Below are 27,516 nucleotides of genomic sequence, written 5' to 3' on the forward strand. Positions count from 1 at the left end.
TTCTAAAGGTACATCCTTTTATTCTGAGGCTATGGCCTCTGGTCCTAGACTCTCTCACTAATGGAAGCATCCTTTCCACATCCACTCTATCCAGGTATTTCGGTTAGGTTTCAATATAGGCCCCCCCTTCCCACCCCCCCCCTTCCCCCCCCCCCCCCCCCCCCCCCCCCCCCCCCCCCCCCCCCCCCCCCCCCCCCCCCCCCCCCCCCCCCCCCCCCCCCCCCCCCCCCCTACTAAACTGTTTCTCGGCACTGTCTTTTTTTTTCTAAACCAGCACCTGCAGTTCCTTGTCTCTACATGCTTCTATAGCGATTATGTTTGGTTAAAAAAACCTGCACCAACACGATTTTATGTAATGCAATTCAAAAGGAAGGAGACGGTGAAAACAAGCATGCCAATTATAATACAGTACTGGAAAGGGAGTATTGTAATATTGGAACGGGAAAGGCTAAACATGGGTTACCGCAGTGACACTCGATAGCGCTCGGATGGGCGGTTCGAAACTCGAGGCAGCAAACTGCGGGCGAATTTTCGTTCGATTCGTATTAACGCACTCTTTCCCAAATAATTAAAAAAAAAGAGATGCTGTAATTGGGATAATGGCTCAGAATTTGCTGCAACCACACACACACACACACGCAGAAACACAGGCGGTCACCAGCAATTGTGCAATCCAACAGTCTGCAGAGTATTTATATCACTAACCTTCTATCCAGTTAGTTAACACACACACACCTTGAGGGCGGAAACACTCAAATTCTTGCTGATTGTTTTAGAAGAAGATGCTCGAGGGTAAATTTGCCAGCCTGATTTCGCTCCGGGTGATAATGTTGTTGCTAGTGAGATGAGCACCGACTTGTGCGGAGGACAGCTCAGATGGGTATTTTTAAATTTAGACCTGCCGGTGGCATTTGGCTCGCCCCGATCAGCTGTTTGTCAAAGCCGCCCGCGATCAGCAATTCTGGGAGAGAGAGAGAGGACTGGGCGTTTGGAGTTGCTGGGACACTCAACACCACTCCGATTATGTCCCGGATTGCATCTACTGGCACCCGCATCATTTACAACCCAGCGCCGCTCTGACGTTCACCCAGTTAATTTCACCTTGAATGCTGTTATTATCTTGGTCTGTACGGGCGAGTCGGGCCAAATGGTTTGTTTCCGCACTGCAAGACCCTCTTCAAAGACTAATACAGCATGGAGACAGGCCCTTCCGCCCAACTTGTCCATACCAACCAAAATGCCCCATTCACACTAGTCTCACCCGCCTGCGTTTGGCCCACAGCCCTCTAATCCTTTCCTTTCCATATAACTGTTCAAATTATTTTAAAATGTTGTTATAGTACCTGCCTCAGAAATCAGATTCTTCTCTCCTTATCTGACTTTTCATCTCTAGCCTATGTCATTTACTCCACCCATCTGCCAATTAACCCCTCCCCCTTCACCTATATCCACCCATCACTTGTCTGAAGGGTCTCGACCTGAAACATCACCCATTCCTTCTCTCCAGAGATGCTGCCTGTCCCGCTGAGTTACTCCAGCATTTTGTGTATATCTTTGGTTTAAACCAGCATCTGCAGTTCATTCTGACACCATTCAGGTAATAATCTGCCTTTTTGTTCCTGCCACATAAGTGGATAACCTCAGATTTATCCACATTATACTGCATCTGCCATGCATCTGCCCACTGACCCAAGCTATCCGTCACCTTGCAGCCTCATAGCATCCTCATTGCAGCTCACACTGCCACCCAGTTTAGTGTCATCCACAAACTTGGAAATGTTACATTCAATTCCTGCGTCTATATCATTAATATATATTGTAAATAACTGGGGTCCCAGCACCGAGCCTTGCGGCTCCACACTAGTCACTGCCTGCCATTCTGAAATGGATCCGTTAATTCCTACTCTTTGCTTCCTGTCTGGCAACCAGTTCTCTATCCATATCAATACCCTACCCCCAATACCATGTGCTCTAATTTTGTACACTAATCTCTTGTGTGGGACCTTGTCAAAGGCTTTTTGAAAGTCCAGATAAACCACATCCACTGGCTCTCCCTTATCCATTCGATCTGTTACATCCTCAAAAAATTCCAGAAGATTAATCAAGCATTATGTCCCCTTCATAAATCCATGCTGACTGTCAGTGCTTTCCAAATGCGCTGCTATTGCATCTTTAATAATCGACTCAAGCATCTTCCCCACTGCCGATGTTAGGCTAACTGATCTACAATTCCCTGTTTTCCCTCTCCCTCCTTTCTTAAAAAATGGGGTCACATTAGCTTACCCTCCAGTCCTCTGTAAATCCAGATGCTCTGTAGAAAGGTGAAAATTAAGAGAAACCCACGCACACAGAGAGAACGTGCAAACACACACCAGAAGCCAGAATCGATCCCGAGATGTTGGAGCTGTGAGTCATTGACTTAACCTGCTGTGCCACTTTGCTGTTAAATTTCCAAATGGGTATTATTCACGAGGTGCATTGCAGGTTTATATGTGCCCACACACCCTTTCACTTTATTATATTTTATTTATTTTTTTTTATATTTTATTTTATTAGAAGTAAGCACCGTCATATGGCACCAAAGTGCCTAATATATATTTTCATAATACATTTTATGTACAACTTCTTTTTTTTTTTGTTACATTGAAAAAAGATGAGAATAAGAAAAAGAAGTCAGATAGTAAAGGATAGAAAAATGTGAAATATATAGTGTGTGAAGAAAGAAAACGAGTAAATGAAGAAAGTTGAGAGAGAAAATAGTGAAAAGGAGATCATTATTTATAGTCTTGACCAACCCTCGTCCAGTCCTGAAACAGTTATTTTTTACAATTGTGTTGCACCATATGATTCCAAAAAAACGACGAATGGAGACCAACTCGTTATGAATTGGTCTGATTTATCCATTAGGAGGAATCGCATTTCCTCAAGATGAGCGGTGTCCAACATACTTGCAATCCACATTTTAAGCGTTGGTATTGATGTAACTTTATTATATTTTAAGGTGTGTAGATTTTCTGTGTGTTGCACTGAATGGGTATGAAGTCATTTTTCTCTTTTTAAACTTGTGTCTGAGAGTAAGCAACAAACCTTACGTCCCCATGAATGTTAAAAGCTTTAAACAAAACCTTCCAAACAAATCTTCATTTGAGCTGCTGGTCACGCATTAAGAAGAATGCCCCTCATCTACATCTAAATCATTGACACCCAGACTGTGGTCTCAATGCTTTGTTCTGTTGGAGGGAGTTCTCCTGAAATGGAGGCTTGAATGTTCTGTTTCTCACTTTTGACCCCCACCTCCCGCCAGGAGAAATAGAATATTGTGTTGCATCTCCAATTCCAATGGTTCAATGGTCAATGGTGCTTTTATTCTCACATGTGCCAAGGGCCAACACAGTGAAATACATTTCCTTATAAACAGTCCAGTAGAGTATTGCCATATCCCTGATTAGCAAGTGTACAGAAATAGTCTACTCAGCCAACCTCCAAGAGGCGTCGTGTTGTTGCGCCAATTTTCTAAGTCCACGTGCTAGTTCTTATGAACGGTGCCTGTTCCAGGCAAATCCCAGGCTGCTGCAGTCCTCCAGCCATCTCCTTCCTTTGACACCATGTCCCTGTCCTCTTTGTTACCCAAGGGTGCCACCCACAGCCAACCTCGAGGGGGCGGTTGGCCAGACCCCAGTTCCCTCTCCTCTCCTCTCTCCTACTGGCCTCGCTCCCCGCCCACTAGCTCCATTCTCCCAATCTCTGGTCTTTGGCAGACGAGTAGGGGCCAGCACGGCAGCTTCCCCCTCCAGGCTGGCGGTCGGTTGGATCCTACGAGGGGACAGGCACGGTGATTTTCTCCTGCATGCCGCAATACGCTGGGACTTCCGTTCGGCCACAGGGGACTGACTCCCCATGAAGGCACAACCCAATGGACCTCGGTGACCAGCCCAGCTCGGTGGGCTCTCTCTGAAGCCACAATTCCAATGGTTGTTTTGTTTCTTTCCCTACTTAACCCACAATTAGGTTTGCCATCACCCAATGAATAACGAAAGGCCCAAATCAAGTGGATATGGGGAGGATGTTTCCAGTTGTGGCAGTGTCTAGGACCAAACTCTTCCAGCTCTACACATTGATTGCCTCTTTAGACCCAAAATGCTGGAGTAACTCAGCGAGTCATGCAGCATCCCTGGAGAAAAGGAACAGGTGATGTTTGGGTCAAAGATAGACACAAAATGCTGGAGTATCTCATCAGGACAGGCAGCATCTCTGGAGAGAAGGAATGGGTGACATATCGGGTCGAGACCCTTCGTCGGACTGATGTCAGGGGAGTGGGCGATACAGAAATAAAATGTAGTTGGAGACAATAAGACTGGTAGGAGAACTGGGAAGGTGGAGGGGATGCAGAGAGAGGGAAAGCAAGGGCTACTTGAAGTTAGAGGAGCCAATGTTCATGCCGCTGGGGTGTAAGCTACCCAAGCGAAAAATGAGGTGCTGTTCCTCCAATTTGTGCTGGGCCTCATGCAGACAATGGGTGAGAAAGGTCAATGTGGGAATGGGAGGGGGAATTAAAGTGTTGAGCAACCGAGAGATCAGGTAGGTTTAGGCGGACTGAGCAGAGGTGTTCAGTGAAACGATCGCCGAGCCTGCGCTTGGTCTCGCCGATATACAGGAGACCACACCTGGAACAGCAGATACAGTAGAAGTTGGAGGAGGTGCAAGTGAACCTCTGCCTCACCTGAAAAGACTGTCGGGGTCCTTGGACGGAGTCGAGGGGGTAGGTAAAGGGACTGGTATTGCATCCTGAAAGTACTTGTGGGAGGTGGAGGGAACAGTTTTTGCGAAAAGCAGAAAGGGGTGGAGATGGGAAGATGTGGCCAGTATTGGGATCCTGTTGGAGATGGCAAAAATGTCGGAGGATTATGTGCTGTATGCGACGCAGATGGGGTAGAAGGTGAGGACAAGGTGGACTCTGTCCTTGTCATGGGCCATGGAACCGGGGGATGGGGAGGGGGGGAAGGTTGGCCTCCACTTTTTTGGCGAAACGTGTTTCATATCCCACAATTATCCGGCCCGTAGGTGTATTTTTCTCTTGTTCAGAATCTCAGAACAAGCGCACAGTGAGCGCGGCAAAACCAAAGATCATAGAGTGGAGCTCCGCTCTATGATCTTTAACAAAACCACGACCAGCCGTGACGGCAACTGAACGTCCCCCCCAAAACCCTTCCTCCCCTCAACGGCTAAATCACAGCGAGGTTCACAGTCGATATGGGGCAGTGAATGAAGCCTAGTGAAGCCGTCGAGCGTAAGTCTGGGGGGGGGAGGGTAGGCTCGTGGGCCCCGAGAGAGAGAGAGAGAGAGAGAGAGTCGGCCCAAGGGGGAGAGAGAGAGAGAGAGGGAGAGAGAGTCTGCCCGAGAGGGAGGGCGGGCAACAACAAAAAAGAATAATTGTGCCACGCTCCCTCCGCCCCCGAGACCGGTGATCAGTGATCGCTCAGCCCCCCACTTTCAAAAACATTCCACGGCCCCTGCTTGTTATGAAAGGGGGGGGGGGGGGGGGAGCAAGAGTGGAGTATAAGTTACAGTTTGTGTGTTGTCTGAGTTTATATGCTGTGATGCTGTTGCAAGATTTGCAGTGTATCTATACCTCACATGACAATACGCTTGACTTGACTTGGATTTCTCAAAACTAAAGAAGTCAAAGTGCATGGGAAAGGTCAGGAACATATGATAGAGACAGATTCATAATCAAACAGTGTGAAAGCAGTTTGTTTGGTCCAACTTGCCCTTGCCCCATCTACACTAGTCCCACCTCCTGCGTTTGGCCGATATCCTTCGAAAACTATCCTATCCATGTACCTGTCCAAATGTTTTTTAAACTTTTTGACAGTACCTGCCTCAACTACCACCTCAGGCAGCTCATTCATACACGCACCACCCTTCGTGTAAGAAGATCCTATTAAATTGTGAAAGGCCCAAATGATCTACTATTTTCTATCTTTATGCTTTTTTTTATTATTAAGCTCTAGTTTTTTTTAAATTGTTCAATTATTCACAATAACAATGTATTTCTTTCCCCACAGAATAGTCAAGGGAGCATTCTTTTTCATCCTGATTCCCTTGACATTGATCAGGTTCCCAATGCACCTGCTACACACCACCCAGACTTTCCTGCACACTGCTGCTTTCTCAACAACAGAATTGGCAATGACCTGCACAATCAGAGGCATCATGAAATTATTTTCTTACATACAGTCTAGTTAAACATTGCCACACTGAAGCATCGGGCAAAAGGTATAGAAGTGTGAAAACGCACACCTCCGGATTCAGGGACAGTTTCTTCTCAGCCTGAACCATCCTACCACAACTAGAGAGCAGTCCTGAACTACTATCTACCTCATTGGGGAGCCTAGGACTATCGTTGATCGGACTTTACTGGCTTTATCTTGCATTAAATGTTATTCCCTATCATGTATCTGTACACTGTGAATGGCTGGATTGTAATCATGTATTGTCTATCCACTGGCTGGTTAGCATGCAACAAAAGCTTTTCACTGTACTTTGGTTCACATGACAATAAACTAAACTAAACCAAACTGAAACTAAACAATATGCATCTGTCTGAAGAAGGGTTTCGACCCGAAACTTTGCCTCTTTCCTTCTGTCCGTAGATGCTGCCTCACCCGCTGAGTTTCTCCAGCATTTTTGTCTACCTTCGAGACTTTAAGACTTTTGCCTTCCATCACAGTGAGGAGGTGCCTGGTGAACTCACTGTGGTGGATGTTAAATTGGTGTTTATTGTGTGTTTTTGTCATTTTTATTATATGTATGACTGCAAGGCACGAAATTTCGTTCAGAGTGGAAGGGTCTGAATGACAATAAAGGATACTTTGACTTTGACTTTTAAACAATATGAATCTGGCCCTTTTATAGAACTATTTAATCCACCTGGCTCCAGTAAATATCCCTTCACCATCAAAGAACTTACTTCTGTTCTCAAAGAGGCACTTGAGGCTAGATTCCGCGGTTGGCTGTGCTCATCGAATTTACCATCCTGTTCCCATTTAATATCTGTCCTTAAGCAATTTTAAACATACTGTCAGGCTGCTTTGTAGTTAATTAAAGATAGACACAATGAGCAGTGGGCCGAGACACACCGGCATGCAGCGGTATGTAAAAACAAAGAATTTCACTGCACCTAGCTGGGTACAAATGACAATAAATTATCATCATCATCAAGTACTGCAATAACTCAGAGGGTCAGACAGCATCTCTGGAGAAAAAAGGAGAGGTGTTCTTAGACATTAGAGATACAGGCCCTTCGGCCCACAAAGCCTGTGCTGACCAGCGATCACCCCGTACACAAGCACCATCCTACACACTAGGAATAATTTACAATTTTCACCAAAGCCAATTAACCAACCAACCTGTACGTCTTTGGAATGTGGGAGAAAATCGGAGAAAACCCACGGGGTCACAGGGGGAATGTACAAACTCCACAGTCAGAATCGAACCTGGGTCTCTGGCACTGTAAGATAGCAACTCTACTGCTGGATCTTGCTCATCGACTGAAGGAACCTGAGGACATTATCAGAAAAAGCTGATGATTTTTCCTGTCTTTACCATATTCTAGTCTCCATTGGATTCTGTGGAAGGGAACGGGGCTCCGCTATGGGAAATGTACTACCTCAAACCCCTCTTGGTGCCCCTCCCAGCTGCTGTGATTCTATAAATGAGGCTGTTACATTCTCAAGGCAGCGCCCAGACATCTGTCTTAAACATTTCAGAGGTGATGATGAGGAGAAACCCGACTCGCGAGAAATCTCCTAGTATAACTCCATATTTAGAATGCAGGACTTAGCAGCTGCTTTTTTTACGCGTTGCTTCAGCAGGCGAATGTTTATTAATTTTCAATCACACAAATCTATGTCATAATTAAGTCTGCTGCAAACATTTTGGCCATTAAGGAGTCGGCTCATGTTGGACAGAGTGGTATACAGATGGCAGTGCCCATTACTAACTGGATTTTTCCTCACCCCTTCATCTTCTGGACTGGCAATGGCAGTGGAATGACACTGGTGGCCCTATGAATACCGCCAACCTTCTCCTCTCCAGTAACGGCATGTCTGATATTCTGTAGCAATGGGGAGTACACATCCCGCTGAGGTGTCAGGGTTAGATTTCCAAACATCTATCTCATAAGTTCGAATTAGGCCATTCGGCCCATCGCATCTAATCCGCTGTTCAGCCATGGCTGATCTATCTTTCCCTCTCAACCCCATTCTCCTGCCTTCTCCCCATAACCGCTGACATCCTTACTCATCAAGAACTTGTCAGTTTCCACTTAAAGAAAACCCAAAGACTTGTCCTCTACAGTCGTGTGTGGCAATGAATTCCACAGATTCTCCACTACCTGACTAAAGTAATTCCTCCTCATGCCCATTCTAAAGGTACGTCCTTTTATTCTGAGGCTGTGCCCTCTGGTCCGAGACTCTCCACTCCTGGAAACATCCTCTCCATATCCATCTCTCTACCTCCTCTGTCAGTTCAGCACAATAAAAGGAGGACTCTATGATGTTATGATTCTAAAATAAAGGCCTGTTTTGACTGTGAGAAGTTTTGGATACCATGACATATTAGCCTTGAAAGGGATACAGGGACCAATCAACCTACAAACCTGCATATCCTTGTAATGTAAGGACACCCGGAGAAAACCCATGCGATCACAGGGAGATTCCACACAAATTCCAATCAGACAGTAACCAAGGTCAAGATCAAACCCGGGTCTCTGCTGCTGTGATGCAACAGCTCTAACAGCTCTAACAGCTGCGCCTCTGTGCCATCTGAGAAATATTTTTCAACAAGGACATTTTGAATGAATTTTCAGAAGGAGTAACGGATGCAAGTGTGATATTGATGAGTTTGATTATCAAAGGAATTAAAGGATATAAGGTGGCCTGGTATAAAGAAATAGATCACAGATCAGGCACAATCTCAGTTAATGACACAATTTGCTGAATAGTTTACTCCTCTTCCCATCGATGTCGTTTGGAAGCCCATATAAACAATAACCATGGGCATTCTCTTCAGTATTTACTAATAACCTAAAAAAAATTGCTAGGTTTTGGAAACATGACGTACTTTACAAAGTCATAAAGGGTCTCTGTGATCAGTCAAAGTATATACCATAATGTTACTAATCTCCCGAAAGTAAAATTTATTTTCCGTTTTTCTAACTTTTCTTCATTGCTACTTTCCTGACATAGTTAGTCTTGTAACTTCCTCCCTTTGAGTTATTATTCATCTACAGGCATTTTGCATCTTGAAAAAGTAAGCAAGTTGCATGAAAACATCCAGTTCCAGAGTACAAAGACATATTTATTTCCAAAAGAGGTTAGCGTGTTTGCACATTTACTTTCAGAAAGTTACCTGCATTCTTTCTGAATGTACAAGTCTTCATTGAGATGAAGGGAAGTGATGCTGGGAAAATGATTTTCTCCTGCCATTTGGACCAGCACAAAATGGACCACATATCAATCAGAGCTCCCGCGGTAACGTATCCCCCGGCAACTCAAGAAGGAGTGTCCATGTATAATGCAGTCCAACCTTGCCCCACAAGGAATGAGGCTACTGGATTAGTGCCAACCTACTCTTACCAGGTTTGCCCTGTAAGCTTCTCTGTAGACTTCAGACTTTAAAAATACAGCGCGGAAACAGGCCCTTCGGCCCACTGAGTCCGCACCGACCAGTGATCACCCCATACACTAGCACTATCACACGCACTAGGGACAATTTACAATTTTTACCCAAGCTAATTAACCTAGAAACCTAGAAAGTAAGTGCAGAGATCGGTGTCATGGCTCCTCTAAAACATTTTTTTAAAAGAAGTTCTGTATGTGCAAACTGTGTTGGAAATAACTCCTATCATTTTTAGGTTTTAAAATCTGAGATCGCTCTGAGAACATAAATCTGCTGGTCTCTTCCATCTTTAGGAAATATAAAAAGATATATATCCTATATTTAAAGTCTACTTTCCTCAGACCAAGTGAAGTGGTACAATATACACATGAGATTGCAAGCTGATAAATGAGGCTTTGAGTTAACTTTAACGATAATTCCAGTTCAAAAGCTACTGTTCTTAAGAACCATTGTGCCAGCCTCTGCTAATGCCAGTGTGTGCTTTTCATTGTTCAATGCATTTCTTATGCCTCTGGTATGATCAATGAACACTTGGAAAAAGCTTTTGGCTGGAGGATAAAACAAAAACATTGCAAGTCATTGTGGAGATGGGGGAGGGACCACAGATGGGCCGAATGGTACTTATTGTCTATTGTCTATGATTTGAGTAGCACGCCTCATTTGTCATCCTGCATTGATCTGCTCAAGTCATTTGAGATATAAAAGACAGGAGCGAGGCAAATAGCTGCATATAGTCACCCAATTAACCCAGTCTAGTTTGCAACAGTTCAAGATAACGTACTACGAAAATAAAAAACAGAAACTGTCAGAGATGCTCAGAGAATAGACACAAAGTGCTGGAGTAATTCAGTAGGTCAGGCAGCATCTATGGAGAAAATAAATGGGTAACGTTATGGGTCAGGATCCTTCTTCTGACCACATCCTTTTTCTCTGGAGATGCTGCCTGACCTGCTGAGTTACTCCAGCCCTTTGTGTCTATTTTCGGCATCTGCAGCTCCTTTCTACACAGAGATACTCAGAGGTCAGGTTGATTTCAGATTTCCAGCATCTGCATGTCTTGGTTCTCAGTGACATGTTCTTGAGCAGGCTTTCTTTGTTCTTTCCTCTTTTGATTGTTTGTTCTCCAAATGCTAGATATTTTAGATACCTCCAAACCAAACTCAAGGAACATTGTTCGGGCTGAAGTAGTGGATTTAATTATTTTCCTTGTGCTGTCGAAGAGCTTGTAGGAAGACCTGCTTCACCTGGCTCAACATGTCGTGGTACAATTTCAGATCTTCTTCTTTGGCTTGTAAGCTGCTTTGCAAACCCATCTTTAAGGCCTTGTTCTCGTCCATCTGTATGGCGAGTCTGAAATCAAACAGATGCCACAGTTGTAAGTTGGTGGATTCACTTGAAAGCATTATTTTGTATAGATGATGCTCCACACTGGTGCTCCACAAGGATGCGTTCTCAGCCCCCTTCTTTAATCCTTATACACCCACAACTGTGCAGCCAATTACAAATCCAACTCAATTTACCAATTTGTGGACAACACCACCATTGTGGGCCAGATATCAAATAATGGCGAGATAGAGTACAGAAAGGAGTATAGAACCTCGTAACCTGGTGTGAAGACAACAACTTTTCTCTGAATGTCAGCAAGATAAAGCAGATAGTAATTGACATCAGGAAGTGAAGCGGTACACGTCTACATTGATGGCACTGAAGTAGAGTTAGTTGAAAGCTTCAGATTCCTGGGAATAAATATCACCTTCTCCTGGAATAGGCATATTGAAGCAATGGCCAAGAAAACACACCAATGCCTCTACTTCCTTAGACGGCTCAGGAAGTTTGGTGTATCCTTAACAACACACACCAACTTCTACAGGTGCGGCGTAGAAATAATTTTATCAGGATGCATCACAGCACGGTTTGCGAGAAGCTCCATCCAAGACCACAGGATATTGTGGAGAATTGTAGATGCAGCCTAGACCATCACACAAACTAACCTCCCTGTAGATAAGGGCGGACCCAGCTTGGCCCATCATGGACACAGCCCTCCCCAACATCGAAAACATCTACATTAGGTGATATGTCAGGAAGGTGGCATTTATCATCATGGATCCCCACTATCCGGGCCATGCTCTCTAATCTCTGCCACAGAAGCCTGAAGTCCCACACTACCAGGTTCAGGAGCAGCTACTTTCTGACAACCACCTAATTCTATCTTGACAATGGAACACCATGAAACACTCCTTGCACTATCGTGGTCTTATTTTCTTTTCTAATTGAGTTTTGCGCGACTGTCTTGTTTTTTGCAGACTTTTTTCTTTTTTACTGACTTGCAATTTTTTTTTGCAATTTATGTATTATTTATGTATATTTATGTTTTGGTGTGCTGTCTGAGTCTAAATGCCTGGGATGCTGTTACAAGCAAGACTTTCATTGTATCTCAGTTTCACCGGACTCTGTGCATATGATAATTGTTCATTCTATCATTCCATTTGCTGGGTATTGGCCAAACCTCCGAGGCAGCCTCTACATCCTGTATGTCATTATTGCTTGGCTCCATCAAGGTATCAGGCAATCAAACCTCGCATTCTACCTTGAGTTTCTATCAGTACGAGCAGATCAAAGATTTGAAGGGCCAAACTTCCGCCCTAAACCAAACCCCATTATCATCACCAGAACAGTTCAAAGCAACAGACACTGCAATTGAAAGCATCTATTACAAATCTTCGAATAACACAATATCCCTTTTGTTGATCCAGTGATGGAACACTTGCCCCTTGCTGAGTGCCATACTGCATAAAATGAAACGATGCGGTCCTGTGCTATTCCTATCGGTATTTTTTGAGTAAAATACTTGTTTTCATTGTTTTGTACATTGTTTAAACATATAAACAACAAATTATATATTGAGCAATTTTGTTTTAAAGTAAATATAATACAGTTCTGTATATTAATTGCTGTATTCTAAATTGCAAAACACTTTAGAATGGGTTGTTGGTAAATGTAGTGAAGGGCAGCTGCAGAGCTGAGTAGGGTTCCTTTATTAACTTCTGAACAAAGGAATCAGTGAACATTAAATACATTTACTTGCATTGTCACATTGCCAAACTAATTCAGCAATAAAAAAATATTTCAAATTTTATTTTTTATCATATATATATTTATATTTTAAAGTTAAATAGATTTTTCACATAGGGTGAGGGTTATTATCATCAAATAGAATACAGGTCCACCACAGATTTGCAGCCAACAGGTGGTCCGGTGCCTCCTTTAATCCAGACAAAATTATGAGAATGCATTTGAAACCCCCTGCCCCAGATGTCGCTCCCGAAAATGTGGCGCCTAGGCCGGGTGACGCGGCTAATCTCAACCTCATCGGAATTTTCCCCAGTTGTATTTTCCTCATGCAGCTAGGGCTCTGGAACCGGCCCAGCTGGAGCCGGCAGATTAGTTCCTATAGCCGACCTTCAGTGGCTGATCGACAGGTCGAAATTGCTCCCTGCAGCCGGGGCTCTAGAACTTCAGCACAGCCAGAGCCGGCTGATCCGTTCCCATTGCCGAATTATGAGGCCAACTTTGAGGGCTGGTATATCTCAGCTCATCGCCAGCCTAGGTGGACCGTTCCAGCACCTTTGGACTCCTCTCAGAGGCTGTGACCTCTGTTAGTCCGCCAAAACTCTGGAACCAAATACTGGAAAATCAGTGGTGTATCTGTACTATTTAAAAACAACTCCGTTTGATATGTACCTAATCATGTGTAACATCGAAAGAAGTAAAAAACATCTAATTGTTCTGACATAGCCACCATGCAAAAGGATTTAAACACCCCAAGAGAACAGTGCAGATCAGCAAGAATGAAGCATCTTATAGTCAGCCACTGGTCGCCATGGATCTCTCATGGTTCACATCGATTTTCCCAATGCTGTCCAACATGACAATGGGACAGAAGGTTCACTATCCATCCACATCTCCTGATTGCAACTCACTTGATTTATGAATTGGAGATATGGAAATATGCCTCATCACTTAAACTTTTAATACTATCTTTGAAAAAAAAGTGTCAAAAAAATCTTAAAACTGTAAGATATTTCCAGCATGAATTAAATCATTTTAACAATGCACAATGCCTTAGTGAAGTAGTAATTTCAACAATGCATAGACCTTAAGTGAAGACTTCAACATGTAACCATTTTTTTCTGTCCACAGATGCTGCTTAGGTTTTCCAGCATTTTCCATTTTCTGTTTATATCTTGTAGGTACATTTTTTTGTATCCAACTTGTTTACAACTTTAGACTTTAGATATACATCGCGGAATCAGGCCCTTTGGCCCAACGAGTCCACGCTGACTTACAATCACGCCACACACTAACACTATCCTACACACTAGGGACAATTTACACTTTAAAATAGGTAAATTAACCTACCAACCTGTACATCTTTGGAGTGTGGGAGGAAATCCTCAGGTGCTGTGAGGCAGCAGCTCTACCAGCTCGGGTCCTGTCTGTGCAGAGTTTGCACGCTCTCTCTGTGACCGTGTTTCCTCCTGCTGCTCCGGTTTCCTCCCACAACTGGGAGAAAACCCATGTGGTCACGGGAAGAATGTACAAACTCCCGACAGCCAGCACCAGTAGTCAGGATCGAACCGGGGTCTCTGGCGCTGTAAGGCAGCAGCTCTACTGCTACGCCACTGTGCCGCCTCCAAGTCTCGTCTGCCAGGCAGGTAATCATGGTTTGCCCACCACCCAATCATTAATAACTCATTGCACAACTGAGAAGCTTAATGTGGAAGTGACTGCTGCCATTAAGTCATTTGGACTCATAAAAGTTAAACAACTTCTTACCTTATATTCAGTTCTTCCAGTTGTGTCTCCAAACTTAAGGCTGAAGATTTCCCTGGAGACAGGTCACCACTGCCACATAGAAGGCTGGTATTGATGGACAAACCTTCATTTAGTGAAACAGAGAGCTGTATGAGTTTTAGTTTTTAGAATCATTGGCAACATTTGACAGATCACCTGTTAATCCTGCTCACAGATTTAAAGTAAATCAATACAAAACAACATAAATTACATCTATGCTCAAGGCAAAACCATTATTCTACTATGGGGTCCTGACCATGATTGGTCGGAGCATTGAATACAAGAGCAGGGAGTTAATGGTCCAATTTTACACAACATTAATCAGACTTTATTCATCATCGGCGGGCATAGCTGGTAGAGCCTCTGCCTCACAGCACCAGAGACCCGGGTGGTGCAATCCTCTGGTGCTGTGCGACAGCAGCTCTCCCAGCTCAGGTCCTGCCTGTGCAGAGTTTGCACATTCTCACTGTGACCGGGTTTCCTCCTGCTGCTCCGGTTTCCTCCCACATCCCAAAGACGTACAGTTTTTGGGGGTTAGCATATAAGAAAGTTGTAGAGGAGCGCTTGAAACAATTAGACGTAGAAGGCTATGGAATTGCTGGAAGATGGGATTAATATAGATGGGAGCCAATTAACCAATGGATGTAGCTAGCCGAATGGCCCGTCTCCATGATGTATGACTTGTACAACTTGATGAGACAAACCCAAGCTTCTCTGAACACAGCAGAGGTGCCAGGTGACTGAATTTATTCAAAGGAACAGCAAGGAATAAGCAGGAATTTACAAGCTAATATGGACGGTAGGGAAATTATTGAAATCTTTTTAGATCAACCTGCATCTGGACAGGCAGAGATTGTTGGAAAAGCTGTAGAGAAGATTGGTTGGCAGACAGGTAGGCAGAAAGAGTAGGGATATGCCAACACTTAAGGGCCTGAGCTATAGGGAGAGGTTGAGCAGGCTAGGACTTGGAGTGCAGGAAGATGATGGATAATCTTACACAGTTAATAGACAATAGACAATAGGTGTAGGAGTAGGCCATTCGGCCCTTTGATCCAGCATGCCATTTAATGTGATCATCACTGATCTTCCCCAATCAGTACCCCGTTCCTGCCTTCTCCTCATATCCCCTGACTCCGCTATCTTTAAGAGCCCTATCTAGCTCTCTCTTGAAAGTATGCAGAGAACCGGCCTCCACCGCCCTCCGAGGCAGAGAATTCCACACACTCACAACTATCTGTGAGAAAAAGTGTTTCCTCATCTCCGTTCTAAATGGCTCACCCCTTATTCTGAAACTGTGGCCCCTGGTTCTGGATTCCCCCAACATCAGGAACATGTTTCCTGACTCTAGCGTGTCCAAACCCTTAATAATCTTATATGTTTCAATAAGATCCTCTCTCATCCTTCTAAACTCCAGGGTATACAAGCCCAGCCGCTCCATTCTCTGAGCATATGACAGTCCCGCCATCCCGGGAATTAAACTTGTAAACCTTGTCACTACATCCACTGGCTCTCCATTGTCCATTTACATCCTCAAAAAATTCCACAAGATTAGTCAAGCATGATTTCCCCTTCGTAAATCCATGCTGACTCGGACCAATCCTGTTACTGTAATCCAAATGTGCCGCTATTTCATCTTTTATAATTGACTCCTGCATCTTCCCCACCACCGATGTCAGGCTAACTGGTCTATAATTCCGTTTTCTCTCTCCCGCCTTTCTTAAAATGTGGGATAACATTAGCTACCCTCCAATCCACAGGAACTGATCCTGAATCTACTGAACATTGGAAAATGATCACCAATGCATCCACTATTTCTAGAGCCACTTCCTTAAGTACCCTGGGATGCAGAACATCAGGCCCTGGGGATTTATCAGCCTTCAGTTTACCCAACACCATATCCTGCCTAATGTGAATTTCTTTCAGTTCATCCGTCATCCCAGATGCTCAGGCCACGGGTATATCACGAGATTGTTTGTGTCCTCCTTAGTGAAGACGGATCCAAATTACCTGTTCAACTCATCTGCCATTTCTTTGTTCCCCATAATAAATTCACCTTTTTCAGTCTTCAAGAGTCCAGCTTTGGTCTTAACTAATTTTTTCCTCTTCACATACCCAAAGAAGCTTTTACTATCCTCCTTTATATTCTTGACTAGCTTAAATTCGTACCTCATCTTTTCTCCCCGTATTGCTTTTAGTTATCTTCTGTTGCTCTTTAAACATTATCCAATCCTCTTGCTTCCCGCTCATCTTTGCTACGTTGTACCTCTTCTCTTTTATTTTTATACTGTCCCTGACATCCCTTATCACCCCTTACTGTATAAGATCTTGAGAGGAATAGATAGGGTAAACGCACAGAGACTCTTGCCCAGAGTAGGGGAATTATGAACCAGAGGATACAGGTTTAAGGTGAGAGGGGAAAAATTTAATAGGAGCCTGAGGAGCGACTTTTTTTTTTTACACATAGCATGGTAGGTATATGGAATGAGCTGCCAAATGAGGTAGTTGAGGCAGCTACTATCACAACATTTAGAAAACATTTGGACAGGCACATGGATAGAATAGCTTTAGAGGGATAGGGGCCAACACAGACAGGTGAGACTAGTGTAGGTCGGTGTAGGCAAGTTGGACCAAAGGCTCTGTTTCCACACTGTATGACTCTGTGACTCTATCCAAATGAGCTAGCTACTCAGACAATAACAATGCACTTAACTTGTTTTGTTCTTGTTGGTGAGTTTGTTAACGTCATGACTCTTTCCCATATCGAGCTTGGCTTTTCCAAGTTGTTGCTCTAAAGTCACAGACCACCGTCGCTGTTCTTGAAACTTCTGCTCAACATCCAAAATCTTGTCATTGCTATCTTTTAACCTAAAACACAGTCAGTGATATTGGCATCGTCCCTTTAAAGCTACACAGAATTCACAAATTAAACTTGGAATAACACAACTACAACGATAAACGCCAGTGCCTGTAAAGTGGTAAAAGGCACTTCACAATAACCATCGCCAACATGACCACAAACCAATACACATTACAGCAGATAAATGTGTTGTCTGGCAAAAAGCTTGGTTATGGGCAGGGCAGCATTTGTAGTCAGAAGTCTGAACTGTGATACACTGGGTGAGATAAATACAATAACAAATGGAGAATTATAGGATTAGCATCTTTGAAATTAGATACTGTAAATTGCTAGGTACAGATGAAATATATTCTAGGCTGGTAAAAGAAGTGAGAGCAATTTGCACAGAATGACAATCATTCTTAATCTATTTTTTTTCTAAACTGTGTGAAAGGTCACTGATCTGAATCACAAAGTCTGATTCAACCTCCATAGATCCTGCCTGACTTTCAGAGTATTTCCAATAATCAATATTAGAAGTTCACCAATAATATTAGACACCTATTTCCACTCATCCATGCAGCTGCCGATGACAAGGCCACGTTTATTGGCCATCTCTGAATGCCATTGTGAAGGTTGTGGTGTGCCATCTCCCCGAATCATTGCAGTCCTTCTTGTGAAGGCAGCCTTCATTGTTGGGCAGGGAGTTGCAGGATTTAGACACAGTGACGGTGACAGAACCACAATATGCAACCAACTCAAGATAGTATGCAACTTGGAGGGAAACCTGCAGAATGTGGTGTTCCCTTGCACCTGCTGTCCTTCCTCTTGGTATTGGGAATTGATGTTGGAGTCACCTAGGCAAGTAGCTGCAATGCCATTTTTAGGTGGTATGCACTTTGAAAACATTGCAATGGTGGTGCAGGAAATTCATGTCAGGGTGATGGATTGGTGATACTTTGTCTTGGATCGTATTGAATTTCTTGAGTGCTGGACAGCCAAGCAAATGGATAATATTCCATTAGTTTAGTTTAGTTTACATTCCTGATTTGTAGATTGTGGATTGAGGAGTCAGCAGGTGAGTCACCCAGTGTAGGTTATTTAGCCTTTGATCTGAACCTATTTTATAGCCCTGGTATAGATGTGCTGTCCCAGTTGGTTTCCTGGTCAAATGTGTCCCCCCAGGATGTTGATGTGAGACATTTGGCAATAGTAATGCTATTGAATTTACAGGGCAAGTAGTTATATTCTCTCTTACTGGAGCTGGTCATGCTGGATTGGGATATTTGTGGTCTTGATCTTACCTCTTCTGCAGGATAGTTACTAGCTCTGTTAGTTTATCCTTTTCCACTTCTGCAGCGTGATATAAAGCCTTGTACTCTGTGCACTGTAACTGCAGAGGTTTCACATCAATCTGACTCACACTGTGGAGGAAAAGTAACACGTTAAAAAAAAACATAGTTTCATTTGCTTTAAATTCATACTATTCTATTTAAATTCGGATAGCTCATTTGATGTTTCTACCTAGTAATAGTATGGTAAAACTAAATGGAGAGTTGAACATCTCTGCATATTGACCTAACCATCTCCTTCTATGAAGTCTCATGTTGAACAAATCTCAATGTAGTACTCCAAGATGCTCTTTCACCTTTGCCAGGACTTGAGGGCCTAAGCTATAGGGAGAAGTTGAACAGGCTAGGACTTTATTCCTTGGAGCACAGGACGATGAGGGATGATCTTATAGAGGTGTATAAGATCATGAGATTGTAGGCAAGTTGGGCTGAAGGGCCTGTTTCTACATTGTATGACACTATAACTCTTTCTCAATCCAGCCTAGTCACAGAATCAGCAGCAATGCCTTCTTTTTCAGCTCCCACAATTATCTTTGGAGTCCCTCAAGGATCTTTTCACAATTCCATCATTTGTAGCAGCTACTTGTAGGCTGCATTTGCCATATTACACATACATTGTGGGCTGAATGGCCCTTATTATGCTGTACGTTTCTATGTTCTACAAAAGCAGCAGTTGTAAGAATAGCCAAGATTTTCCTGAGTGCTGAAAAAGACTCAAGCGACCAAATATCTTATTGCCCCCTTTCCTTGTGTTCTAATTTTCAAAAAATATTAATTGACTGTAATCAGTCAATGCACAAGTTATTTTCATCCCATGCCTTGATGAGCATACCACTCTGTTGGTCCTAGCACTTATATAGTAACAAGCTTTCAGATCTTTATAATCAAAGCACAAAACTCTTTGTTAAAGAAAGTGAATAAACCTGTTAGTTCTTCCTATAGGAGTTCCTGAGCGTGATCGCATAGCAGCAGACTCGATCAGGATGTGACCCATTTTGGATACCGAACTGGTTGGATTAAGAAAATAATAATAAATTCAGTTGGGGCATGACAATCTCAATTGGATATTTGTCAAAAGACAATGGAAGCACCCGAAAGGGCATAGCAAAATTTTAAAAGGATGGTAAGAGAAATGAGACTGCCTCCCTATCAGCAAGACTGGGTCCCTCACCCTTTGTGAAGAGAAGATTGGGGCTGATCTAAAAGTGGTCTTTGAATTTATGAGAGGTTTTCAAAGAAAGGATACAGGGATAATGTTTCCAAATATGGAAATGTATAACTACAGGCCATCAATATAAGATAATCACCAAGAAACCCAGGGGGAATTCTGATGAAACAGAGTTAGTTCCCATCGTGCAGAAGTGGTAAGACAGAGAACACAGAACTGCCTGGCAATTATACCTTTCTCAAGAGAGAATATAATCACTTTCCTTTGATATTCAACGGCATTACTAATACTGAGTCCGCCACCATCAATATCTTGAGGGGCAGCCATTGACCAGAAATTCAACTGGACCAGCTGGCATAAGTACTATGGCTAAAATACCAACTCAGAGACTGAATAAATGGCTCGTCTCTTGACCAAAGACAGTGTTGAGAATGTAGAGCTCATTACCATAGCAAAGCAAAGAATTTAGATGCTTTTACGCAAAGGTTGGATATAGACATGAGACAGAAGGGACAGAGGAGTACACTGATACATCTCAATGAGGAAAGTTGAAAGGAGTTGAAATAGAGCATAGACACTGTGGAGGTTCCTGTGCCATAAATCCTATGTAGTCTCAGAAACAATTACTAGATTTTCAACTTGAAGGATCCTAACCTGAAACGTCACCTAACCTTGTTCTCCATGGATGCTGACCTGTTAAATTATCCAGCACTGTGTCTATCTTTGTAAACCTGCATCTGCAGTTTAAACATTTTTAATTTTATTGATGTTGAGCCTCCCTCCCAACTTTACTCTTTTTCACCTTGTCATAGGCTTCATTTTATGTAGACACAGTAAGTCAAAACCTCCTTTTGACTGACTCTCTACTTCTACTGTGAGGCACATGACCTGAACCAAGAAAGAAGTGTTTGTCTAATCCGAAGATCACCCAAGGCTACGATTTCACCCTCAGTTAGTTAAGTCCAATTATCCACTTCATTCTGGGCACTTAAGGACAGACTCAGCAGGAAACAACTGATGATGGGCGGCTGTAATTTGAGTTACTTGACCTGGGCTCTCAGCTGGAAGCACTGACGTTTACTCTTTACGGGTTTGATAACAATGTAAGTATTATCTTCATAAAATAAACACAGGTCAACACTTCTAATCTATCTTTAAGCCTGGGGACATGGTGCTCTTGTTCTTGGTCCTCCAAAATATTCCAAATGGAATTTAAACTGGAGGTGGCAGAGGGTGGACAAGCAAAAAAGGATTCTTGGAGAAGAAGAGCTACCTTAAATTTAGTTGCGTCTGGTTGAGTAACTATGGTAGGGTGAAGACTATTCCATGCTGTAATTGTGCGGGGGAAGAATAAATTGCTGTACACATCTGTCTTGGTAGCTGGTATCTCAAATTGCCCTTGTCTGCTCCTAATAGGTTTGGATTTGGTATAGGTTTGGTAATCTATGTCGAGCTGACCATTTAACATGCTGCCTGACCTGGAGTAACTCAGATGCTGCCTGACCTGGAGGAACTCAGCAGGTCAGGCAGCATCTCTGTAGAACATGGATAGGTGATGTTTCGGGTCAAGACCCTTCTTTGAGCTGGGCTGCACCATCAGGTTGTGGGATTCACATTCAATTGCACACTCCCATCATGTTTCCAGCCGCGAGAGACTGTGTAACATAATAAGAGAAATGCGACCAAATATCTTACTGCCTCCTTTCCTTGTGTGAATCAGTCACTCTAATATTATAAACCCCTGTTTCCCTCCTACACGAAAAACACAACTACAGAATGTAAATTGCAATAGTGGAGAACTCCTTTAAGTAAATAGTTCAGATGAACAATAGGAGTAGCCAGAATGGAGTAACAATTTTAAAGCTACTTCAGGTGTTAAAAAATGAAAATTTACAAATCTCACAAGGAAAAGGGGAAAGGTATTTCAAGGGATGCTGGCAAAAATCACAGCAAAAAGAAGAGAATTTGAGAAAATGTGAAAAACTTAAGAGATGCAAAGTATACAATAGCAAGCAGAATGTGAATGGCCACTTCCTCCATATACCCACTGGGAAGGCATGAGCACTCTTATAGATTTATTTATTGTCATTGTTGGTCACTCTATTCAAGAATGATTTTTGTGCATATTTATTTAGGGTTCTTGAGATGACTCAGGAGTCTGATACTGGGACACAAAGACACATCCACATCTGTGGATGGAAATGGACAGACGATGTTTCAGGTCAGGACCCTCCTTTAGACTCACTTCTCTCCAGAGATGTTGCCAGTTGCCATGGTAGGATTTGAACCTGGGTCACTGAATTGTTAGCCCATGCCTCAGGATTTTTAGTCCAGCAGTGTAACCACAGTTATTCACTTGAGGACCAAGAAAACCAAGAAGGAAATCTATGAAATATTCAGGTCGTTTTGCAGAAGTGATTCAATGGGAAGACCTCAGAAGATTGGTAACAGATTAGCTGATGCTAGTATTTAAAGAAGCAGTGTTGAAACAAAGAATGCAGATGCTGATTAATACACAAAAGGACACAAAGTGCTGGAATAATTCAGCAGGTCAGGCAACATCTCCGGAGAACATGTATAGGTGACGTTTTGGGTTGAGATCCTTCTTCAGACTGATTGTAGGGGCGGGGGGTGAGAAGAAAGCTGGAAAAGCATGCTAGAAAGACAAATTAAACTAAAAATCTATTAGTTTAACTGAATTTGTGAATTTGAGCATCAGGAGCAAACATACACAGCATCTAAAACAACACAAACGTTATTAACGGCATTGGTTCTAATCACATCCTTAACTTTGAGGTGTGACGGCACTAGTGAATTGCATTGAGTCCTAAGAGGTCTGTCTTGTACTTCAAATGGTCTTAACAAGGTGAAAGTTTATGACTTCAACTCTGATCATGGCAATTCAGGGTAAAATACAGGGCCCTATTATGGTCTGGTTACAAAGTATTACTGATAACTTATTGCATTATTGATTATTGTATATGTAGCTGTTGTGTAATTATGTTAATGGACCTGTAAAGCTGCTGCAAGCAAGAACTTTCATTGTCAGTTCCCAGTAGATATCGGAATTAAACACTCTTGACTCTATATCCCATTAACAGTTAAGAAACTGGCTGAAGGAAAGGTGGGGTCATTTGAGAAGTTATGTCAGAGAGAAATGTGTCCAATTACCCAAAGCTAGATCCCCTTGCCTCTCTTGATAGTTTGGAATTCATACGTCTCATTCATAATAGTCTTGGTCTAAGATGCTCTTGGTCTAAGTAGGTAGAGATAATCTTGGTCTGTCCTTAAACTGGTAAGAGTTCTCAATATGGATAAAATATTGAGGTTGTTACATTTTGTATAATATGCCAAATTTTGTTCAATTTGAGCTTGATGGAGTTTTTTCAATGCTTCATATTTTGAATTGTCTTACCAGGCAGATATTGGTCTTCCTGAGAGTTCACCATCAGCCGTCAGAGAATCCGGTACTGACAAGCCACTGTCAGTGTCCAGTTGAGCTGAGGAAGGGTGGGAATGAGTGGGATTTACCACTGGCTGATCAGCTAACACTTTCTTCTCCTGCTGTTGCTGTGTAACAAAGTATATGAATCTCATTATGACCATCATGTGGGAACAAACATGATGCATAAATCAATGCCTTAAAATGGAGGCCAGATGGACAAGTTACCTGCTGGGGGGAGGTGTCAAACTGTTTAGTTCATCTACCAGCCACACAACGTTGAAATTACCAGTATGGCCAGTATGGCCTTCTTGATCCACCCTTAGTCGGATACAAGTCATTTGAGGTTACTTGGCTGCATAAATATTTTATATTTAAAGGCTATTAATATAATCAATGACCAAATGTCATTCCCTCTGCACCTCTCTCCCATCGTGCCGAAGATACAAAAGCTTACAAAAGCAACGTACCATTAAATTCAGGAACAGTTTCTTCCCTGCTGTTGGCAGAGTTCTGAACGATCCTCCCATAAACTAGGGTGTAATCCCGATCTCCCAACCTACCTCTTTGCAGGTCTTGCACTAACTGCACTGACTCTTTTTTTATTTGCACTTTATCTGTAGCTGTAATGTTATATATTCATTATATTCTCCACTATAGTTTTTTTCTCTTTGTATTATCTGTTGTATTTGTGTATGGCTTGATTGTACTCATGTTTGATTTGACTGGATTGCATTCAAAATAACATTTTTTTCTCTATATCTCGGTACACGTGACAACAGTAAAGCAATATTTTAGAATCTTTCTCAGTGTAAATGACCATCTGGAAGAGTTTCTATCTTTCGACAAAAAGTGTGAGGCAAACTGTAGTTGAATCGCCAAGCCTACAGACCTAATACTGGTAAATGGGATTAATGAAGGTAGGTACCACATGCAGAAAGGTCATGGTGGTCCAAAGGATCTGTATCTGTGCTGTCCAATTCTAAGACTATACTGACTAAAAGCAGAAAAATGCCCTGGAGCTTATAATTAGATAAAGACAAGGCAACTGTTTTGCCGAACACCTGGAGCCCAACAACATAAAGGTCAATATAGGAATGGAAAGAGTAGTTAAAATGGTTAGCAACTGGGAGCTCCAGCAGTCCTTGGCAGGCAGAGCGCAAGCCTTCAGCAAAACCTAGTCTATAGATACACTTGGTCTTACCAATGTGGAGACCACATCGGAGCAATGAATGCAATAGGCGAGGTTGGAAGAAATGCAAGTTAACATACGTCTTAGCTCGAAAGTTTGATGGGGTACATGGATGGAAGTGAGAGAGGATGTAGAGAGGCAGATGTGATCATTCCTGTGGTTTCAGAGGAAGGAAGCAAGATTGGGAGGGGAGGGATGAGGAATTAAGGAGTTGCAGAGAATGGTCTCTGCAGAAAGGGGTGGGAACCCTGAAGGGTTCTCCATCCACCGTATGGACTGTACCCTGACATCTGGGAAAGGGAGAGGAGGAGGCGTCTGCCTCATGGTCAACTCTGCGTGGTGCTCAGACGTGGCAGTCCTGTCCATCTCCTGCTCTCCACACCTCGAACATCTGGCGGTGAAGTGCCGTCTCTTCTATCTCCCAAGGGAATTCACCTCCATTATCCTGACCATGGTCTACATTCCACCACAAGCAGACGTCTGTCTGGCACTGGAGGAGCTGCACGCCGTGGTCAACAAACACCAGACGTCTTACCCCGAGGCATTTACCACCATAGCTGGGGACTTCAATAAGGCAAACATAAAGAAATCACTCCCTAACTTCCACCAACATGTCTCCTGCTGCACCAGAGGACCAAACACCCTCGACCACTGCTACACCACCATCAAGAATGCCTATCGTTCTATCCCTCGCCCACACTTCGGTAAATCCGACCATACTGCGGTGCTACTTCTTCTTGCCAACAGGCAGCAGTTGAAGAGCGCACCCCCAGAGGTGAGGACAGTGTACAAAGCTGGTTGGGGGGGGGTGGGGGGGGGGGGGGGGGGGCAGAGGAACAACTCCAGGACTGTTTGGAGTCTGTAGACTGGGCAATGTTCAAGGACTCGGCAACGGACTTGAACGAATACGCCACAGTCGTTACAGACTTCATAAAGAAATGTGTGGAGGACTGCATCCCCACAAAAACCTTCCGAGTGTTTCCCAATCAGAAACCTTGGATGAACTTTGAGATCCGCACTCTTCTGAAGTCCAGACACAGGGCATTCACTTCCGATGATACAGTGGCCGACATGAAGTCCAGATACGACCTTGGTAAGGCCATCAAAAAGGACAAAAGAGACTTCTGATCCAAACTGGAGGACATGAGACAGATGGGCCTGAATGCAATCACCTCCTACAAGGCGAAAACAGGAGGCAGCTCGAATGTTGGCGAAACATCACTCCCTGACGAGCTCAATGCGTTTTACGCACGCTTTGACAGGGAGAATACTGATGTGCCTTCCCGATCCCCCATTTGCTGTGATGGCATTTCAGTCTCAGTCACAGAGGCCGACGTCAGGAAATCCTTCAGAGGGGTGAACCCCCGAAAAGCACCTGGACCTGATGGTATACCCGGTCGTGTTCTAAAAACCTGTGCGGACCAACTGGCTGGAGTTTTTACGGACATTTTCAACCTCTCACTTCTGAGGTCTGAGGTCCCCACCTGCTTTAAAAGAGCATCAATTATACCAGTGCCCAAGAAGAGTAAGGTGACGTGCCTCAATGACTATCGACCAGTGGCACTAACGCCGGTGGTGATGAAGTGCTTTGAGAGGTTGATCATGGAGCAAATCAACTCCTACCTCGACAAAAACCTGGACCCACTGCAGTTCGCTTACCGCCACAACAGATCAATGGTGGATGCGATTTCGCTGGCCTTCCACTCCGCTCTGGACCACTTGGACAACAAAAACTCATATGTCAGGCTGTTATTCATCGATTACAGCTCGGCATTTAACACAATCATCCCCTCCAAGCTGGTTACCAAACTCGCAGAACTGGGTCTCTGCGCATCCCTCTGCAATTGGATCCTCGACTTCCTCATTCACAGACCACAGTCTGTTCGCATTGGTGGAAATGTGTCAGCCTCGATAACAATCAGCAAGGGAGCACCTCAAGGCTGCGTGCTCAACCCCCTGCTGTACTCACTCTATATTCATGACTGCGTAGCCAGTCACAGTGCGAACTCCATCATCAAGTTCGCTGACGACAACACTATTGTGGGGCGTATCACTGATGGGGATGAATCAGAATATAGAAGGGAGATCGAGCAACTGTCCATATGGTGCCAGCGCAATAACCTGGCCCTCAACACCAGCAAAACCAAAGAACTGATTGTGGACTTTGCAAGGAGTAGGAGGGGGACCCACAGCCACATTTATATCAACTGGTTGATGGTTGAAAGGGTCAAGAGCTTCAAATTCCTGGGAATGCACGTCTCCTGGTCCGAGAACACTAATGCAATTATCAAGAAAGCTCATCAGCGCCTCTACTTCCTGAGAAGATTACGGAGAGTCGGTTTGTCAAGGAAGACTCTCTCTAACTTCTACAGGTGCACAGTAGAGAGCATGCTGACCGGTTGCATCGTGGCTTGGTTCGGCAATTTGAGCGCCCTGGAGAGGAAAAGACTACAAAAAGTAGTAAACACTGCCCAGTCCATCATCGGCTCTGACCTTCCTTCCATCGAGGGGATTTATCGCAGTCGCTGCCTCAAAAAGGCTGGCAGTATCATCAAGGACCCACACCATCCTGGCCACACACTCATCTCCCTGCTACCTTCAGGTAGAAGGTACAGGAGCCTGAAGACTGCAACAACCAGGTTCAGGAATAGCTACTTCCCCACAGCCATCAGTCTATTAAACCTGGCTCGGACAAACTCTGATTTGCACTTTATCAGTTTATTTATTCATGTGTGTATATATTTATATTATGGTATATGGACACACTTATCTGTTTTGTAGTAAATGCCTACTATGTTCTGTGTGCTGAAGCAAAGCAAGAATTTAATTGTTCCATACAGGGACACATGATAATAAACTAACTTGAACTTGAACTTGAACAAGAAGATGTGCCCTGTGATGGTGGTGATCCTCGTTCTGTCTGGGGAGGGGAGTGAGGGGTGGAGTGAGAAAGAGCAGAACTGCTGGAAATAGTGGAGACATAGGTGAGGG

General features: G+C 43.6%; 2 protein-coding genes and 1 long non-coding RNA gene across 4 annotated transcripts in view; 1 reads left to right on the forward strand and 2 right to left on the reverse strand.

Moving 5' to 3' along the window:
- The window catches only part of hhatlb (hedgehog acyltransferase like, b), a 43,485-nt gene extending 42,246 nt beyond the window's left edge, over positions 1 to 1,239 (reverse strand). The window contains exon 1 of the mRNA XM_055663507.1: positions 706 to 1,239. The gene's annotated coding sequence lies outside the window, so the exon portion shown is untranslated. The remainder of the gene's footprint in view (positions 1 to 705) is intronic.
- A 3,989-nt stretch (positions 1,240 to 5,228) lies between these two features.
- Positions 5,229 to 6,592, forward strand: LOC129714086 (uncharacterized). Its single transcript, XR_008726316.1, has 2 exons — positions 5,229 to 5,287; positions 6,066 to 6,592. It is a non-coding gene; the product is annotated as an uncharacterized LOC129714086 (long non-coding RNA).
- Positions 6,593 to 9,343: 2,751 nt separating this feature from the next.
- The window catches only part of ccdc13 (coiled-coil domain containing 13), a 39,733-nt gene continuing 21,560 nt past the window's right edge, over positions 9,344 to 27,516 (reverse strand). The window contains exons 10-15 of one of the 2 annotated variants that reach the window (XM_055663518.1): positions 23,307 to 23,461; positions 19,647 to 19,730; positions 18,676 to 18,795; positions 17,246 to 17,400; positions 14,518 to 14,620; positions 9,344 to 11,031 (exon numbers count right to left, since the gene is read on the reverse strand). In XM_055663518.1, coding sequence (XP_055519493.1) covers positions 10,875 to 11,031; positions 14,518 to 14,620; positions 17,246 to 17,400; positions 18,676 to 18,795; positions 19,647 to 19,730; positions 23,307 to 23,461 — 774 coding nt within the window. In that variant the 3' untranslated portion in view covers positions 9,344 to 10,874. The remainder of the gene's footprint in view (positions 11,032 to 14,517; positions 14,621 to 17,245; positions 17,401 to 18,675; positions 18,796 to 19,646; positions 19,731 to 23,306; positions 23,462 to 27,516) is intronic. The other variant, XM_055663524.1, reaches the window with a different exon arrangement.

The sequence above is a fragment of the Leucoraja erinacea genome, chromosome 2, assembly GCF_028641065.1.
Source record: "Leucoraja erinacea ecotype New England chromosome 2, Leri_hhj_1, whole genome shotgun sequence".
Classification (NCBI taxonomy): Eukaryota; Metazoa; Chordata; class Chondrichthyes; order Rajiformes; family Rajidae; genus Leucoraja; species Leucoraja erinaceus.